A 20,554-nucleotide genomic window follows, 5' to 3' on the forward strand; every position below is an offset into this window, starting at 1 on the left:
ATACACTGACTGGAGAGGAGAGGAGATCAGGTTAATACACTGACTGGAGAGGAGAGGGGATCAGGTTAATACACTGACTGGAGAGGAGAGGGGATCAGGTTAATACACTGACTGGAGAGGAGAGGGGATCAGGTTAATACACTGACTGGAGAGGAGAGGGGATCAGGTTAATACACTGACTGGAGAGGAGAGGGATCAGGTTAATACACTGACTGGAGAGGAGAGGAGATCAGGTTAATACACTGACTGGAGAGGAGAGGAAATCAGGTTAATACACTGACTGGAGAGGAGAGGAAATCAGGTTAATACACTGACTGGAGAGGAGAGGAAATCAGGTTAATACACTGACTGGAGAGGAGAGGAAATCAGGTTAATACACTGACTGGAGAGGAGAGGAAATCAGGTTAATACACTGACTGGAGAGGAGAGGAAATCAGGTTAATACACTGACTGGAGAGGAGAGGAAATCAGGTTAATACACTGACTGGAGAGGAATCAGGTTAATACACTGACTGGAGAGGAAATCAGGTTAATACACTGACTGGAGAGGAAATCAGGTTAATACACTGACTGGAGAGGAAATCAGGTTAATACACTGACTGGAGAGGAGAGGAAATCAGGTTAATACACTGACTGGAGAGGAGAGGAAATCAGGTTAATACACTGACTGGAGAGGAGAGGAAATCAGGTTAATACACTGACTGGAGAGGAGAGGAAATCAGGTTAATACACTGACTGGAGAGGAGAGGAAATCAGGTTAATACACTGACTGGAGAGGAGAGGAAATCAGGTTAATACACTGACTGGAGAGGAGAGGAAATCAGGTTAATACACTGACTGGAGAGGAGAGGAAATCAGGTTAATACACTGACTGGAGAGGAGAGGAAATCAGGTTAATACACTGACTGGAGAGGAGAGGAAATCAGGTTAATACACTGACTGGAGAGGAGAGGAAATCAGGTTAATACACTGACTGGAGAGGAGAGGAAATCAGGTTAATACGCTGACTGGAGAGGAGAGGGGATCAGGTTAATACGCTGACTGGAGAGGGGATCAGGTTAATACGCTGACTGGAGAGGGGATCAGGTTAATACGCTGACTGGAGAGGGGATCAGGTTAATACGCTGACTGGAGAGGAGATCAGGTTAATACGCTGACTGGAGAGGAGATCAGGTTAATACGCTGACTGGAGAAGAGATCAGGTTAATACGCTGACTGGAGAGGAGATCAGGTTAATACGCTGACTGGAGAGGAGATCAGGTTAATACGCTGACTGGAGAGGAGATCAGGTTAATACGCTGACTGGAGAGGAAATCAGGTTAATACGCTGACTGGAGAGGAAATCAGGTTAATACACTGACTGGAGAGGAGAGGAAATCAGGTTAATACACTGACTGGAGAGGAGAGGAAATCAGGTTAATACACTGACTGGAGAGGAGAGGAAATCAGGTTAATACACTGACTGGAGAGGAGAGGAAATCAGGTTAATACACTGACTGGAGAGGAGAGGAAATCAGGTTAATACACTGACTGGAGAGGAGAGGAAATCAGGTTAATACACTGACTGGAGAGGAGAGGAAATCAGGTTAATACACTGACTGGAGAGGAGAGGAAATCAGGTTAATACGCTGACTGGAGAGGAGAGGAAATCAGGTTAATACACTGACTGGAGAGGAAATCAGGTTAATACGCTGACTGGAGAGGAGAGGGGATCAGGTTAATACGCTGACTGGAGAGGAGAGGGGATCAGGTTAATACGCTGACTGGAGAGGAGAGGGGATCAGGTTAATACGCTGACTGGAGAGGAGAGGGGATCAGGTTAATACGCTGACTGGAGAGGAGAGGGGATCAGGTTAATACGCTGACTGGAGAGGAGAGGGGATCAGGTTAATACGCTGACTGGAGAGGAGAGGGGATCAGGTTAATACGCTGACTGGAGAGGAGAGGGGATCAGGTTAATACACTGACTGGAGAGGAGAGGGGATCAGGTTAATACACTGACTGGAGAGGAGAGGGGATCAGGTTAATACACTGACTGGAGAGGAGAGGGGATCAGGTTAATACACTGACTGGAGAGGAGAGGAGATCAGGTTAATACACTGACTGGAGAGGAGAGGGGATCAGGTTAATACACTGACTGGAGAGGAGAGGGGATCAGGTTAATACACTGACTGGAGAGGAGAGGGGATCAGGTTAATACACTGACTGGAGAGGAGAGGGGATCAGGTTAATACACTGACTGGAGAGGAGAGGGGATCAGGTTAATACACTGACTGGAGAGGAGAGGAGATCAGGTTAATACACTGACTGGAGAGGAGAGGAAATCAGGTTAATACACTGACTGGAGAGGAGAGGAAATCAGGTTAATACACTGACTGGAGAGGAGAGGAAATCAGGTTAATACACTGACTGGAGAGGAGAGGAAATCAGGTTAATACACTGACTGGAGAGGAGAGGAAATCAGGTTAATACACTGACTGGAGAGGAGAGGAAATCAGGTTAATACACTGACTGGAGAGGAGAGGAAATCAGGTTAATACACTGACTGGAGAGGAATTCAGGTTAATACACTGACTGGAGAGGAAATCAGGTTAATACACTGACTGGAGAGGAAATCAGGTTAATACACTGACTGGAGAGGAAATCAGGTTAATACACTGACTGGAGAGGAGAGGAAATCAGGTTAATACACTGACTGGAGAGGAGAGGAAATCAGGTTAATACACTGACTGGAGAGGAGAGGAAATCAGGTTAATACACTGACTGGAGAGAGAGAGACTGAAAATCAGGTTAATACACTGACTGGAGAGGAGAGGAAATCAGGTTAATACACTGACTGGAGAGGAGAGGAAATCAGGTTAATACACTGACTGGAGAGGAGAGGAAATCAGGTTAATACACTGACTGGAGAGGAGAGGAAATCAGGTTAATACACTGACTGGAGAGGAGAGGAAATCAGGTTAATACACTGACTGGAGAGGAGAGGAAATCAGGTTAATACACTGACTGGAGAGGAGAGGAAATCAGGTTAATACGCTGACTGGAGAGGAGAGGGGATCAGGTTAATACGCTGACTGGAGAGGGGATCAGGTTAATACGCTGACTGGAGAGGGGATCAGGTTAATACGCTGACTGGAGAGGGGATCAGGTTAATACGCTGACTGGAGAGGAGATCAGGTTAATACGCTGACTGGAGAGGAGATCAGGTTAATACGCTGACTGGAGAAGAGATCAGGTTAATACGCTGACTGGAGAGGAGATCAGGTTAATACGCTGACTGGAGAGGAGATCAGGTTAATACGCTGACTGGAGAGGAGATCAGGTTAATACGCTGACTGGAGAGGAAATCAGGTTAATACGCTGACTGGAGAGGAAATCAGGTTAATACACTGACTGGAGAGGAGAGGAAATCAGGTTAATACACTGACTGGAGAGGAGAGGAAATCAGGTTAATACACTGACTGGAGAGGAGAGGAAATCAGGTTAATACACTGACTGGAGAGGAGAGGAAATCAGGTTAATACACTGACTGGAGAGGAGAGGAAATCAGGTTAATACACTGACTGGAGAGGAGAGGAAATCAGGTTAATACACTGACTGGAGAGGAGAGGAAATCAGGTTAATACACTGACTGGAGAGGAGAGGAAATCAGGTTAATACGCTGACTGGAGAGGAGAGGAAATCAGGTTAATACACTGACTGGAGAGGAAATCAGGTTAATACGCTGACTGGAGAGGAGAGGGGATCAGGTTAATACGCTGACTGGAGAGGAGAGGGGATCAGGTTAATACGCTGACTGGAGAGGGGATCAGGTTAATACGCTGACTGGAGAGGGGATCAGGTTAATACGCTGACTGGAGAGGGGATCAGGTTAATACGCTGACTGGAGAGGGGATCAGGTTAATACGCTGACTGGAGAGGAGATCAGGTTAATACGCTGACTGGAGAGGAGATCAGGTTAATACGCTGACTGGAGAAGAGATCAGGTTAATACGCTGACTGGAGAGGAGATCAGGTTAATACGCTGACTGGAGAGGAGATCAGGTTAATACGCTGACTGGAGAGGAGATCAGGTTAATACGCTGACTGGAGAGGAGATCAGGTTAATACGCTGACTGGAGAGGAGATCAGGTTAATACGCTGACTGGAGAGGAGATCAGGTTAATACGCTGACTGGAGAGGAGATCAGGTTAATACGCTGACTGGAGAGGAGATCAGGTTAATACGCTGACTGGAGAGGAGATCAGGTTAATACGCTGACTGGAGAGGAGATCAGGTTAATACGCTGACTGGAGAGGAGATCAGGTTAATACACTGACTGGAGAGGAGAGGAGATCAGGTTAATACACTGACTGGAGAGGAGAGGAGATCAGGTTAATACACTGACTGGAGAGGAGAGGAGATCAGGTTAATACACTGACTGGAGAGGAGAGGGGATCAGGTTAATACACTGACTGGAGAGGAGATCAGGTTAATACACTGACTGGAGAGGAGATCAGGTTAATACACTGACTGGAGAGGAGATCAGGTTAATACACTGACTGGAGAGGAGATCAGGTTAATACACTGACTGGAGAGGAGATCAGGTTAATACACTGACTGGAGAGGGATCAGGTTAATACACTGACTGGAGGGAGAGGGGATCAGGTTAATACACTGACTGGAGAGGAGAGGGGATCAGGTTAATACACTGACTGGAGAGGAGAGGGGATCAGGTTAATACACTGACTGGAGAGGAGATCAGGTTAATACACTGACTGGAGAGGAGAGGAGATCAGGTTAATACGCTGACTGGAGAGGAGATCAGGTTAATACGCTGACTGGAGAGGAGATCAGGTTAATACGCTGACTGGAGAGGAGATCAGGTTAATACACTGACTGGAGAGGAGAGGGGATCAGGTTAATACACTGACTGGAGAGGAGAGGGATCAGGTTAATACACTGACTGGAGAGGAGAGGGATCAGGTTAATACACTGACTGGAGAGGAGAGGGGATCAGGTTAATACACTGACTGGAGAGGAGAAAAGAGGAGAAAATCAATGATCCAGTCACCACTAAACGTGTATGTTTGTACTGAAAGCTCAACAGGTTACTACAATAGTGTTTCTCAGCCTTAGTTTTGTCACTGTTACATGCTTGGATTACCCCTGAAGTACCCCCTAATGAGCATTTGACCAATAGGTCCATGTTCCTTTGAGACTTCCCAGGTACCCCATGTGGATAAGCCAGTTAGCAAAGATAAGAAATCATGCCACTCTCCCACGGTTTTGACCTGCGCTGTGCTACGCAGCTGCCTAACCATGGTAACAGTAAGTAGGGAGGGCCCACCTGGCATCGGCCTCGCTGTAGTACTCCCTAGCAACGATGTCTTCAAACAATTCTCCTCCTGTCACCCTGAGAGACAGAGACCGAGCGACAGAGGAGAGACCGAGAGGGAGAAAGACAGAGGAAGGAGGACCAGATTGTTATCATACATAAAGAAACCTCTCATGGAGGCACATGCACAAGCCAGGAAGGTCAGTGTGTTTGTGTTATACTCACAGGTCAAAGACAAGGTAGTGAAAGCCTTCCTCTGAGATACTGTCATGTAGCCTCACTAGAGAGAAAGAGAGGGTGGAGAAGAGGGAGAGAAAGGGAATTATGAGATTTAACAGTGGAATACGTAATGGCTACTTAGTTTGACATTCTAGATCTGACTTAATGTATAGTTTTTTTTAAGGCTTTAGGGTTGGAGGTTAAAGGTTATGTAAAAAGGTACATGTGTGTAATAAGTAGCAGGTCCTCCCTGCAGCAAGTACAGTATGAGTGTTCATCCCGTCCCTCTCCCCGTCCAAGGTTTATATGAAGCTCAGACAAATGAGAAGGAGAGAAAGAGAGGCGGAATGAGAAGGAGCGAGAGGCGGAACGAGAAGGAGCGAGAGAGAGGCGGAACGAGAAGGAGCGAGAGAGAGGCGGAACGAGAAGGAGCGAGAGAGAGGCGGAACGAGAAGGAGCGAGAGAGAGGCGGAACGAGAAGGAGCGAGAGAGAGGCGGAACGAGAAGGAGCGAGAGAGAGGCGGAACGAGAAGGAGCGAGAGAGAGGCGGAACGAGAAGGAGCGAGAGAGAGGCAGAACGAGAAGGAGCGAGAGAGAGGCAGAACGAGAAGGAGCGAGAGAGAGGCAGAACGAGAAGGAGCGAGAGAGAGGCAGAACGAGAAGGAGCGAGAGAGAGGCAGAACGAGAAGGAGCGAGAGAGAGGCAGAACGAGAAGGAGCGAGAGAGAGGCAGAACGAGAAGGAGCGAGAGAGAGGCAGAACGAGAAGGAGCGAGAGAGAGGCAGAACGAGAAGGAGCGAGAGAGAGGCAGAACGAGAAGGAGCGAGAGAGGCGGAATGAGAAGGAGCGAAAGATAGACAGAATAGAGAAACTATAAAAAGGAGAGAAAGACAAGGAGGGAGGAGCAGAGCAATCTGGGACACTGAAGAGAGAGCCAGAAAGAAGGGAGAGGGAAGGAGGGATAGATGATAGAGGGATGCAACTGAAAGAGACAGTACAAAGTCGTCATTGACTCATCAGTACCGCCTCATCTCTTCCTCCCCCCTCCGTCCTCCTGGTCATTTATTTTTTTAAACAACAACTTTGATTTGAACAGAAAATAAGCATTATTGAAGTCCCATTCATTCAGGTTTTATTGTCCTCAATTAGTTGACTTTTCATAAACCTGAAATTGAAAATAAAACAAGTAGAGAAAGAGACCTACCTATGTTTGAGTGTTTGAGCAGGCGGCAGATACGCGCCTCTCGTTCCAGCTTCTGGTGATCTGAGGAGAGAAAAACACCGTTATAACCGGCCAATGAGAGCTTATTCAGTTAGACAACAGGCTAATGAAAGGTTTAGAACAAGGTGAACACACACAGGGTGAGACAGCTCCACACACACACACACACACACACACACACACACACACACACACACACACACACACACACACACACACACACACACACACACACACACACACACACACACACAGGGTGAGACAGCTCCACACACACAGGGTGAGACAGCTCCACACACACAGGGTGAGACAGCTCCACACACACAGGGTGAGACAGCTCCACACACACAGGGTGAGACAGCTCCACACACACAGGGTGAGACAGCTCCACACACACAGGGTGAGACAGCTCCACACACACAGGGTGAGACAGCTCCACACACACAGGGTGAGACAGCTCCACACACACAGGGTGAGACAGCTCCACACACACAGGGTGAGACAGCTCCACACACACAGGGTGAGACAGCTCCACACACACAGGGTGAGACAGCTCCACACACACAGGGTGTGACAGCTCCACACACACACAGGGTGTGACAGCTCCACACACACACAGGGTGTGACAGCTCCACACACACACAGGATAAGTAAGTAAGGTGTGTATACTGTGTGTGTGGATGTTGCTCGCAGCCCCAGCTGTGGAACATTGCTGTGCCAGCACTTTTGCCTAGCAGGGGACACATGATGAAATTGGAACACACACACCTGACTTCCACCTCAAACAATCTTACATAATTCTGACACACAACCCCCCCTACACTCCTCTCCCTGCCGTCATCACCATTAACAACAGATGTGAGAGGTCAGAGGTAATCCGGGGTGACCCTGGCTGGGAGTCAGACTGTTTGTGTGACTGCGTTGACACGTATTATTCTAATGAAATATCAACTGCTGCAGGGCTCCAAAACACCACACACATTTATTTACATTCATTTCATCAGAGTATTTCAGTTTGATTTCACAGACCCGAATGTTTTTCACTAAACACTCATTTAAAAACACATTGCAGCACATCCCATTTAATATCGCAACACTGAATATCTTAAACTCAATAACAACAACAACAACTGGCAATTTCATTATCAGACACCCTGGCTAACAAACAAGTATTAGACCCACGTGCAGACACAGACTGTAACATACACAACTGGCTTTCTCATCACCTTATCATTTCAGTCCAGTAAATACATTACTCCTACACTGCTGCTAAACAGCCTCACCTCCTAACACACACATCTCCTCAACAAATAATCCTTTCTAGCCCTCCCTCTCCCCCTTCATCCATCCCTCCTCTGATCCCCTTCTCCCCCCATCACTTCTGTCTCATTCCATTCCTCCCCCCTTAATCCATCCCCTTCTCCCTCTGATCCACTTCTCCCCCCCATCACTTCGGTCTCCTTCCATCCCTCTCCCCTTCAGCCATTCATCCCTCTGATCTCCTTCTCCACTCCACTCCCCCCGCCCTGATCCCCTTCTCCCCCATTACTTCGGTCTCCTTCCATCCCTCTCCCCTTCATCCATCCCTTTGATCCCCTTCTCTCCCCATCACTTCTCTGCCTCCCATATTTCTCCTCTTCCCTACCACCTCGCTCTCCCTCCCTCTTCCATCTTTCCTAATACCCCTCTCCCGCCCTCCCTCTTCCATCTTTCCTACTACCCCTCTCCCGCCTCCCTCTTCCATCTTTCCTACTACCCCTCTTCCATCTTTCCTACTACCCCTCTCCCGCCCCCCTTTCTTCTCCCCATGTAGGCTCTAGATTCTCTCGCTCCTTCTCTCTCCTGCAGGGACAAACTACAGCAACCGTAGTCTCATTTCACTACTGACGCAGCAGAGAGAGAAACCGAGAGGATTACATGAAAATGTCCATATGCAGAAAGAGGATCACAACTCCCCATTGCGCACGTGTGTGTGTGTGCGCACGCGTGCGTGAAGGTAGCATGGTTTACTGCAACTATTGCTGATTCATTTAATTATTTGTTGACGTGTGCCTGTGTGGGGGCGTGCACGGGTGTATGTGTGAAAACAACATGAACTTTGTGTGATTTACTGCGAAGTTAACGTGACAACACGTCCTCGTGAAATGAATGTGAATTCATGAAAATGCACTATTTGGATATATGTGATAGCATGACACTACACGGGACAACATTCGAGCTCACGCGAAAGCCCAGGTGTCAAATATCATTTCGAATATTTAACTTTGAAAGGTATAATTGACATTAATTTAATTTCAACAGTCATGGTCCTCTGCATGTTGTCTAGTTTCTGGTTTGTTCCAGGGACGTCCCCAAGGACATTGTCTCATGGTCCCCTGGAGGTCTTTGTCTAGTTGCCATGAAAATACAGTAAATATACAACTAGTTACTGTATTTTTACAACTAAATGAAGGCGTTAATGTTAAAGGACAGTATGCTGACTCAACCTCATTTGAACTCACAACCTCTTGGTTGCTATAGCTACCTGACGGTCCAGCTGCTCCACCAGGCCTGTTGGCATAATAGAGATTGGCAAGAATAAATTCTTGCACTTTGCCTAAAGTTCAGATTTAAATTACTGTAAAATCTTGTACTGTGACCACAATTGGGACTCGGCCTTAAAAAGGGATTTGAACTAATAACCCTTTGCTCGTTAGACTGCAGCTACACCACCAGATCTATGAGCAGGAAAGAGAAATGGCCACAGACTTTTGGAAATGTCACAGATGAAATCATGTGTTTTTTCTCATAAGGGTAGTAGATGGTGCAGAGATTGCTGCTGGGTAATTAATTACTGGCACTTCCTACTGTCCTGTAATTGGCCATCTGCTCCACAGCCATGTTGCACCAGGGGGAGGAGAGGTACGCGACACACACAACTCTCGCCCCCCTCAGATTATGACGGTGTTTAGCGCCGCTTTCAGATACTTATTACCCATGGGGCAGTGCACTAGCTCACACAGGCCCAATGGGGCTAATAACAACACTCAAATCCTACTAGGCACACTGCCACCACACACACACACACACACACACACAGTGTATGTACTGTATGAGTACTCCTCTAATGCTCCTCCTCTCTCTAAATCGCCTTGCTCTTCATCCTCCTCCTCCTCCCTGAACACTCTCCTCTCCCTCTCTCGACACAGATCACTGCAAGGCTGTCGGAGCCCCTCCCATCTTGGCCCACACACACACACACACACACACACACACACACACACACACACACACTTTAATGCTGTACTGTGCAACTCTTAATAATTGACTGTTACCATAAAAAGCTTCCAGATATTGCTGAAACTTCCTTCTTCTTCTTCTTGAGAATACCAAATACCAGCCCAGTGATACCTATTACCACAACACACATACCACAAAAGGGCTAACAGGGGGGTGTGTGAGATCCTGTGGGGTCTTGGCCCCTGCTGAGATACATTTAGTCTAACTGGATTAGCCTCAATACTGACCAATCTCCTAGCTACTGACGGTGGGAGGGAGAGAGGGAACAGGCATAGAGCATAGAGCCAAGACTGCTCGAAGAAGAACAGAAGAGAAATTTAAAAAAAGAGGGAGGGAGAGCGAGCGAATGCGTGTTGACTGCAGAGGAGGGCAGCTCTGAGCTGAGATGCAGCACACAGTCCCCAGACACACCGTGTGGCAGAGGCCTGCATGCTGAGAACAGTCACGGCCCTGTAGACCTACAACAGCCCACAGTGGAGCTTGGCTTTCTGCGTAAACAGTTACCACATCACCAACTACCACCCCTTCCACACACACACACACAGAGAAGTAAATCTGCATAAAATCATTATTATTCTAAATAACTTCCAGAAGAAAAAAAGACAAGGTGGTCCTGATCTCTAGCACCAGAATATTTAACAAAATGTTCAAATACAAGAAACATTTGTCGTCACACTACTTATGGTCAACTCAAGACATCCCATCAGCTGCACCCCTGGATAGCCCTACCCAGGCCAGGCCAGTGACGTTCAGGCCCTGCCCTACCCAGGCCAGGGACGTTCAGGCCCTGCCCTACCCAGGCCAGTGACGTTCAAGCCCTGCCCTACCCAGGCCAGTGACGTTCAAGCCCTGCCCTACCCAGGCCAGGGACGTTCAAGCCCTGCCCTACCCAGGCCAGGGACGTTCAGGCCCTGCCCTACCCAGGCCAGTGACGTTCAAGCCCTGCCCTACCCAGGCCAGTGACGTTCAAGCCCTGCCCTACCCAGGCCAGGCCAGTGACGTTGAGGCCCTGCCCTACCCAGGCCAGTGACGTTCAGGCCCTGCCCTACCCAGGCCAGTGACGTTCAGGCCCTGCCCTACCCAGGCCAGGCCAGTGACGTTGAGGCCCTGCCCTACCCAGGCCAGTGACGTTGAGGCCCTGCCCTACCCAGGCCAGTGACGTTCAGGCCCTGCCCTGCCCTACCCAGGCCAGTGACGTTCAGGCCCTGCCCTGCCCTACCCAGGCCAGTGACGTTCAGGCCCTGCCCTACCCAGGCCAGGCCAGTGACGTTCAGGCCCTGCCCTACCCAGGCCAGGCCAGGGACGTTCAGGCCCTGCCCTACCCAGGCCAGGCCAGGGACGTTCAGGCCCTGCCCTATTAAATACTACCAACATAGATTCCATATTGCAACGAATAACATGTCAAATCTACTGTTTACGCGCGGTTTCTGAATACAGACACAAGGCGCTGTCTATTCAGTACCACTGCACAGTGGGAGCTTGGTCTTATCGTTAGGCTACATTGGATGAGCAGAGGCACTGTTCATTCCCCGAGACCTCCAGCTGGCTGCTTCAGTTTAAAGTTGGCCTTGTTATGACTGCACAGCGATGCAGGACATGTTTTACTTGTACAGTATTCCAGGTTTCAAAAAGGCTTCTGAAGTTAGTCATTTCCACTTCGACATTTCAACCCCTACAAAACTGCCCATTACATAATCCACATTTATTTTCCTGATGTAGCAAACTGGCTCAATTTAAGATCATGTATACGGTTGAAGTAGAGAAGATTACATACACTTAAGATGGAATCATTAAAACTCGTTTTTTAACCAATCCACAAATTTCTTGTTAACAAACTTTTGGCAAGTCGTTTAGGACATCTACTTTGTGCAAGACAAGTAATTATTTCAACAAATTGTTTACAGACAGATTATCTCACTGTATCACAATTCCAGTGGGTCAGAAGTTTACATGCATTAAATTTACCGTGCCTTTAAACAGCTTGGAAATTTCCAGAAAATTGTATGATGGCTTTAGAAGCTTCTGATATGCTGATTGACATCATTTGAGTCAATTGGAGGTGTACCTGTGGATGTATTTCAAGGCCTACCTTCAAACTTAGTGCCTCTTTGCTTGACATCATGGGAAAATCAAAAGAAATCAGCCAAGACCTCAGAAAAACAATTGTAGACCTCCACACGTCTGGTTCATCCTTGGGAGCAATTTCCAAACGCCTGAAGGTACCGCGTTCATCTGTACAAACAATAGTACGCAAGTATAAACACCATGGGACCACGCAGCCGTCATACCGCTCAGGAAGGAGAAGCATTCTGTCTCCTTGAGATGAACGTACCTTGTTGCGAAATGCCCTCTGGTGTGATGAAACAAAAATAGAACTGTTTGGCTATAATGACCATCATTATGCTTGGAGGAAAAAGAGGTACGTTTGCAAGCCGAAGAACACCATCCCAACCGTGAAGCACGGGGGTAGCAGCATCATGTTGTTGGGGTGCTTTGCTGCAGGAGGGACTCGTGCATTTCACAAAATAGATGGCATCATGAGGATAGAAAATGATGTGGCTATATTGAAGCAACATCTCAAGACATCAGTCAGGAAGTTAAAGCTTGGTGGCAAATGGATCTTCCAAATGGACAATGACCCCAAGCATACTTCCAAAGTTGTGGTAAAATGGCTTAAGGACAACAAAGTCAAGGTATTGGAGTGGTCATCATAAAGCCCTGACCTCAATACTATAGAAAATGTGTGTGCAGAGCTGAAAAGGCGTGTGCGAGCAAGAAGGCCTACAAACCTGACTCCGTTACACCAGCTCTGTCAGGAGGAATGGGCCAAACTTCACCCAACTTATTGTGGGAAGCTTGTGGAAGGCTACCCAAAACGTTTGACCCAAGTTCAACAATTTAAAGGCAAAGCTACCAAATACTAATTAAGTGTATGTAAACTTCTGACCCACTGGGAATATGATGAAAGGAATAAAAGCTGAAATTAATCATTCTCTCTACTATTATTCTGAAATTTCACATTCTTAAAATAAATTGGTGATCCTAACTGACCTAAACGGAATTTTTACTATGATTAAATGTTTAAATGCATTTGGCCAAGGTGTATGTAAACTTCCGACTTCAAATGCATGTTATATATCCACTTCTGACCCACTGGGTTAACAAATCATTTGTGGAGTGGTTGAAAAACAAGTTTTAATGACTCCAACCTAAGTGTATTTAAACTTCCGACTTCAACTGTATGTATGTATATTATTTTATTTTTTTTGTCAATCAGTGTATGATTTGTGAACAATATTCCTTTCATGCATTAGACTCATCAAAATAGAATTCTGTTGTGCTGATTGGCTTATTCCCATATATATTTTTTCAATTTGTTAGTTAATATGAACAATTTGTTACAACCTCTGACAATATTACATGTACATCTTTTGTTATTATTATAATGTAGGAATTTACTGATTTAATATTAATTGTTAATTCCTTAGAATTAATTGAGACAATTTTACTTTAAATCACTGCTCTTTATTACGGGTGACAATTCTAGTACTCATCACTGCATTCTCTACCGGAAAGTTGGTTGGCCCTCTGTGATGTCATCACTGCATTCTCTACCGGAAAGTTGGTTGGCCCTCTGTGATGTCATCACTGCATTCTCTACCAGGAAGTTGGTTGGCCCTCTGATGTCATCACTGCATTCTCACCTGGAAAGTTGGTTGGCCCTCTGTGATGTCATCACTGCATTCTCTACCGGAAAGTTGGTTGGCCCTCTGTGATGTCATCACTGCATTCTCTACCGGAAAGTTTTTGGCCCTCTGTGATGTCATCACTGCATTCTCTACTGGAAAGTTGGTTGGCCCTCTGATGTCACGTAGGTTGATAAATTGCTGTTTAATTTATAAAGCCCTTTTACAAAACGTCCCACTGTACCAAACATCATTACTAAACTTTAGACATACGAGTTACCACACCCGGTCTCAGGGATGGTTAACTCTGGAAATTCATTTGGTCTCAGTTAGGGAAATCAGCTTTTCGTTCTTGCACCATGTTTGTAGAACGATCTTCAAAATGTTCTTAAAAATGTGATGTTGTTGCCTCTTGTGAAATTCAGAAAGCTGATAGAGGACCTGATGAAATAGATACCTAGTCCGTAATACAGCTGAACGCATTCAACTTAAATGTGTCTTCTGCATTTAAGTTATATCGACAAAAGAACATGTTTAAACCCTTTTTAAAAGAACCATTGCTGATATGGTTAAAACGTAACAAATAAAATAGACACGAAGTGCGCATGTGCAACTGGTATTCAAACATGTGGCCAGTAATGTTAGGCTAATGTCTACAGCGACAATGTTTATTTTATTATCAGCACTGTTCAGAACCAGCACACTGAGCACAGGTTAAATATCCAAACATGTTACTAACTAGTTGGGACTCACGGCCCCAAACACATGTTCAGTAGGCTATTCAGAACAAGCACAATTAGATTAAATGTAGGCTATTGACTATTGAGAGGCCTCAACCTAAGCAGTAGGCTCAACCTAAGCAGTAGGCTCAACCTAAGCAGTAGGCTCAACCTAAGCAGTAGGCTCAACCTAAGCAGTAGGCTCAACCTAAGCAGTAGGCTCAACCTAAGCAGTAGGCTCAACCTAAGCAGTAGGCTCAACCTAAGCAGTAGGCTCAACCTAAGCAGTAGGCTCAAAAATCCAGTTACCTTTTGAAGTAACTCCTCTGCCTGCCACCCCAGTCCACATTTCACCCACAGAACTTAGGCAACAATAACAGGACTCCTCAAGTTAAGACAAGTTTAACTATACGGTCATAACATAACACTCCAAATTAATAGGAGTTGAGAAGCACTCGGAAGCAAAGCAGTTTAACCACCGCCTTCGCCCAATCCTGGTTTGTCCATATAATCAGTGTCGAAAAATAAATAAAAGACTGCAACTACTGCAGCTTGTTATCTCACGCATCCCATTCAGTCCCGGCAGATTCTTCAGTCTTCACGCAGAATCTGCCCACGGGAGATAACCTGGTGGGGGGGGGGGGGGGGGTCCGTGCCTACAGGGTGGTAGCCTGTCTCATCACAGGAAGACCAGCCCCCCCCCCAGCGCCTCGTAAGGGGGGGCTGAGAAAGTCCAATGAGAAACCAGTACATTGGGGCTCTCAATCTTTTCACAGAGTTCAGTGTATACTCCCTTGGAGTACAGGGTGAGGTACACAGGGTTGAATCTGGTTTTCACCCATGTCTCAGTCTTTGGCCATGTCTAGACTTGACAGTTCATGCAGATATATTATTCTGATCATAGAGGTCAGATCATGGAATTCCGAACATGCGTATACACCTAAGTACATTTAAAATGTCTTTACCGTGTCCACAGTGTGTCTGGATTCCTGGTGGAATAGGCTAAATATGATAACACAATTGATGGTAGTAGCTACCTACTGTAGCTAACTATCCAGCTAACCTCTGTAGCTAGCTAGCTAACAAACAATGATGAAGAGATTGCAAACATGTTAGCATAACTCTAGCCAAACAAACAAAACCAGTTTTCTAAATATTAGCTAGCATTTATAAGGCCAGCAAACACGTTCCTCACACGCTAGGAACGTATTTCCTCCACCAAAAGGTGCCTCTCGGTCCCAAAACACACATTTTCCAGAGACTTGTGAGAGGAGTGCTGATGACGTCGCCCACTGTATGCGCTTTCGGTATCCTAATTTCTCCTCAGTCTGGATGCAATCCGCACACAATGCATCCCTGACCACCTTCTGAAGTGGTCAGACAGATATAAACACAATCACACCGAAGAGACACTTTAATGTGTCTAGACCTGTCTTTATAATGCGATCTTTGTATTCTGACAGCAGAAGTCACATTTCTGTGTCAAGTGTAGACACAACCTTTGACAACTGGGCTGCAAGGTCGATTGCTTTACAAATCTTACCAATGACTTGGCTGCAAGCAAAGCTTCTGCCACCCCTGGAACCGCATCGTCCAGCTCAGCAGTGTCAAGTGCGTATTTTAGCACAGTGTTGCACAAGTGAACCTGGAAGTCAAGCCGTCGGTAGGGTGCAGAGATCATATTCGATCCCTGGTCCTTTACCCAGACAACTTTTCAGCACAGCTGGATCGAAACAAAGCACAGCTGTCTTGGTATCTTCTGGGCAGAACGTTGCTGTAGCTAGCACTCTGCTTTTCAGCTAAAACTCTAGGGTAATGTCGGGCAGGTTATTGCCATGTTGTTTACCTTGCGGTAAACGTCAGTCCACATATCTGTGATCATCCCCAAGTCATTTATATCAGCTATTGCATTGTTGATATCGCTGACCACTTCAATGCTCTTTATGAGTGCCGTTTTGTGGCATCTCCGTGATGTGGTTGTGGGGTCTGGGAGCACAGTGTCAGAGATGCGGCCATGACTAGCCACACATTTATTAGCTCTTTAGATATATCAACAAACACCGTGCCTTGAACTGTGTGAAAGGACATAATATCTTTGCAACAGAAAGCAACACACACTTGTGATTTCTGATTTGACTTTGGGCGGTAAATGTTTTGGGGCGAGAGAGAAACGATGTCATGCTCGGTTGCTGACTGGTACCTGCTCCTGTTGTGAAGCGGCCGCTGCATCCTCGTGTCAATGCGGCGCTGGAAAGAGGTGCCGGTTCGCTTGCTGCCGTACTTCAAAATCGCAAGGCAGGCTCGACACTTCACATGTCCAGTGGGCATCTTATTTTCAACGGTCACAACTAGATTTCCACATGCCAGCCTTTTCCACTTCATTTGGGATTTTTACAAGCTCTACTTTGGAGTTTTGTGTTTCACTTCCTCCGTATCCATTGTGAGTGCAACTAGCTAGCAAGCATCATCAACCACCACCACACACAATTTTATTTTTTGTTGTTGTCATTTTTGAGCCCAGCCCATACCCTCGTTATTAATGAAAGAAAAGGCCCTACCCGATGTATAATGTAGAGGACCGGCGTGCTTGGAAAGCAGAGCTCTACACATCTGACGTAGGGGCTGGGTGACGTATCGCTAATACTGGTATAGAATTTTTACCATCTATAACAATATTTTGATACAAATCAAATGTTATTTGTCACATGCTTCTTAAACAACAGATGTAGGCCAACAGTGAAATACTTACAGGCTCTTCCCAACAATGCTGAATCAAATGAAGTGCTTCAAAATGGACTATTTTAGTGTCAGTTTTGTCCTAGTTTAGGTGAGTATAACGCCATCACAATGCAACACAATCCTTGTCATTCAAGGATTATGCACAAAACAGATTGACAACTTTCGTTATTCAGAAACACAAAATACAGTCAAATAATGATTAGATATTTTGGCCGTATCACCAAAGCCCTAATTTGACATGTGACACACAGGTCTATACAACAGATCATAGCAGTGCTTCCGCTATATGCATTTAGCAGTGGCGCACTGCTTTTCCTCTGTGTGTGTGTGTGTGTTACTGTACCCCTGGCGGAGAGTTTCTTGGTGTTGATGATTTTGGCAGCGAACTCCTGACCTGATGACTTCTTCACACATCTTCGCACCACTGAAAACGCTCCCCTGGAAACAAGGAAAACAACGGTCAGTTCTGGGTTGTGGGATTTTTTGTTGTTGCAACAAACATGCAGGGCAACACACACTGGCGCACACACACGCGTTGGCCACACAGTCAACACTGATGGAGTCAGTGGAGTCATACACCTGAAACGATGACAGTCTGCCGTAATTAAGGACACCCAGATTACAGAGCTCTTCTCAAATACAAGTCCACAGCACCGCTGGTTTTCTTCCTTCCCCTCGTAAAGCAATGAACCACTATGCAGACCTTGTAGAGAAAACCAGTCGTACCGGAGACCAGGATTAGATCTGCTGTAGTATAGCCTTTAGGCTAGCTACCACTGTATGTACAATACAGCTGGGATGACCAACCCTCTCCTACGGCTATTGGCGGAGCATGCTTTTGGACCAGCCCTGCTCGATCACACAGCGAATCAAAGACTTAGATTTAACAGGTGTGTTAGAGCAGAGCTGAAACTAGGCTAAACCCTGCAGGCGTGAGCCAGTAGCCCTCCAGGAGGGGTGGCCACACCTAAACTAGAGGACAGAGAGTTAAACTCCTCTCCTAGCTCACTGGCACTAGCCCACTGCTACAGTAACTGCGTAGATCTGTTGGTATGGCATGATGATTGCAACACTAGGAATGTGGGTTTGATTCCTGCTGGGGCCACCCAAAAGAAAATGTTTAAACGCAGCACTGTAAGCGTCTCCTAAATGGCATGTTATATAAACAGCCTACAAAACATTAGGAACACCTTTCATAATATTGACTTGCACCCAAAACAGCCTCAATTGTTCGGGCCATGGACTCTACAAAGTGTCAAAAGCATTCCACAGGGATGTTGGCCCATGTTGACTCCAATGCTTCCCACAGTTGTGTCAAGTTGGCTGGATTTCCTTTGGGTAGTGGGCCATTCTTGATACACACAGGAAACTGTTGAGCGTGAAAAACCCAGCAGCGTTGCAGTTCTTGACACTCAAACCAATGTGCCTGGCAACTACCACCATACCCTGTTCAAAGGCACTTCAATATTTTGTCTTGCCAATTCACCCTCAATGGCACACATACACAATCCATGTCTCAATTGTCTCAAGGCTTAAAAATCCTTCTTTAACATGTCTCCTCCGCTTCATCTACACCAATTTAAGTGGATTTAACAGGCGACATCAATAAGGGATCATAGCTTTCACTTGGTCAGCCTGTCATGAGAGCAGGTGTTCCTAATGTTTTATGAACTCAGTGTATATTAATAAAATAGTATTTTCCTTTCCCTGTAACTGCAGAGTTACTGGTTCAAGAACCACTGATTGTTCCCCCTATATAACTACACCCTTGTTGTTGATAATGACAAGAGTAGACTACATGTCAGAGAAACATCTCTGTTGTACACAAATTACTACCTGAAATGTCCACAACGTTGCGCCCTAAAGAACGCACCCCAGGTGTGTGCACTTTGATCAACCAATCAGTGGATCAATAAAATGCCATTGAGATAAGAGAAGCCCTAGACACATCGACTATACCCAGGGTCTGGGTCTAACGGAATAATAACACAAGACATCCATCTACAGAGTCCAGAGAGGATCTAAAATGTAAATGTAATGTGCCTCCGACAGATGCCCATAATAATACACGTTTCTCTCAGGGGGGAAAAAAAAACAAACCATCAAAATTCCGAGAAACAGCATCACCCTGCACTTTTAAGCCACAGCGGCATAGTCTGTGCTGAGAGGCTTATAACGCTACATATGGCATTTATGAACGGCTGCTGCGTGAAAGCGGGTGGCGTTTTACATAATGTGCAAACATAATTCTGCTTTGGGAAGGAGGCGGTGTGGGCTATAACGATCGTCTACGTCCGACACAACTGCAGTAGAGACAAATCGCCTAATATTGTACAAGCAGACAGTTAAACTAGCTAGCATGCATGCTAACATTCAGCGCTGTCAAGCAGGCTGCCAACGTGCCATGCCAGCAAATGTCAGAGTGCTTTCGCTCAAACGCTTCCTGCCTGACTAATTCAGCAGACGGAAAGACAAGGCGTTGACACACTAGTAGACATTGCTAGCTGTGCTATCGCAGTTTACAGACACCGTGCACGAAATAAATACGCTGTGAACTCTGTCCCCAGAACCTACGACACGCAATATAGCTGCACTTAGTCAACAACCAGATAAAAGGCAATATGATCAGGCTATCCCAGTTAGCTGACTGGCTAAAGAAGGAGCGAGTCGCGTACGGGGTGGGGGAGAAGACGGAAAGACGGACGGAAAGGCAGAGCAGTAAGCAAAAAGGCTAGTTAATGACGACAGTCGCTTACTTCCCGAGCTCCTCGTAGAGTTGGTATTCGTCTGTAAAGCGGGTGGAGGTAACGATAGTAGTAGCCATGGCTGAGAGTGGGCTCCAAGCCTCGGTCAGGTTCACGGCAGGCTGGGTCGCTCTCTGGGTCTAGGAGGAGGATTGTTAACCTCCGATACTAGCTACGGCACTGACAGGCTGGGACAGAGAGACTGGAGGGGTTGGCGGAGGCGGAGAGAGACCGGGGAAGAGCAGAGAGAACCACGCGAGACTTGAGCAGTCATGTCGTCAGCGCGCGGTAGCAGTATTATTCGGTGTGAATCAGCGATCCGCGAGCTGTAGCGGAAAACAACTCTTGTACTGATTCTGTTTGAATACTTTTAAAAACCCTTGCTCACTTGTCTTGAATTCGTCATTGGTCTGACCGAGATAAGTTGATATGTGACAGCAACGTGGCCTAAAGAAACACTGCCCATTGACCACCGTCAAAACGTCGACGTTCATGGGATTTTGACATTTGGTCCGTCCACTCTGGCCTTGATTTCAACATCCACATATGTACTTTGTTTTGTCCAGACCAAATCTGAACCATTCATAGATGTCTATGTTTCACAAGTTAAGACAGTACAGTATAGCAGAG

The 20,554-nt window shown here is 46.4% G+C and overlaps 1 protein-coding gene across 12 annotated transcripts in view; it reads right to left on the reverse strand.

The window, feature by feature from the left end:
- LOC124048133 (calcium/calmodulin-dependent protein kinase type II subunit gamma-like) overlaps nucleotides 1-20,161 on the reverse strand; it is a 62,752-nt gene extending 42,591 nt beyond the window's left edge. For 5 of the 12 annotated variants that reach the window (XM_046368591.1, XM_046368595.1, XM_046368589.1 and 2 more), the window contains exons 1-5: nucleotides 19,937-20,160; nucleotides 17,524-17,618; nucleotides 6,740-6,799; nucleotides 5,543-5,597; nucleotides 5,330-5,395 (exon numbers count right to left, since the gene is read on the reverse strand). In XM_046368591.1, coding sequence (XP_046224547.1) covers nucleotides 5,330-5,395; nucleotides 5,543-5,597; nucleotides 6,740-6,799; nucleotides 17,524-17,618; nucleotides 19,937-20,004 — 344 coding nt within the window. In that variant the 5' untranslated portion in view covers nucleotides 20,005-20,160. Of the gene's footprint in view, nucleotides 1-5,329; nucleotides 5,396-5,542; nucleotides 5,598-6,739; nucleotides 6,800-17,523; nucleotides 17,619-19,936 lie in introns of all 12 variants that reach the window. The other 7 variants (XM_046368597.1, XM_046368598.1, XM_046368596.1 and 4 more) reach the window with 3 other exon arrangements.
- Between the last annotated feature and the right edge of the window lie 393 nt (nucleotides 20,162-20,554).

Source organism: Oncorhynchus gorbuscha, linkage group LG11 (genome assembly GCF_021184085.1).
Source record: "Oncorhynchus gorbuscha isolate QuinsamMale2020 ecotype Even-year linkage group LG11, OgorEven_v1.0, whole genome shotgun sequence".
Lineage (NCBI taxonomy): Eukaryota > Metazoa > Chordata > Actinopteri > Salmoniformes > Salmonidae > Oncorhynchus > Oncorhynchus gorbuscha.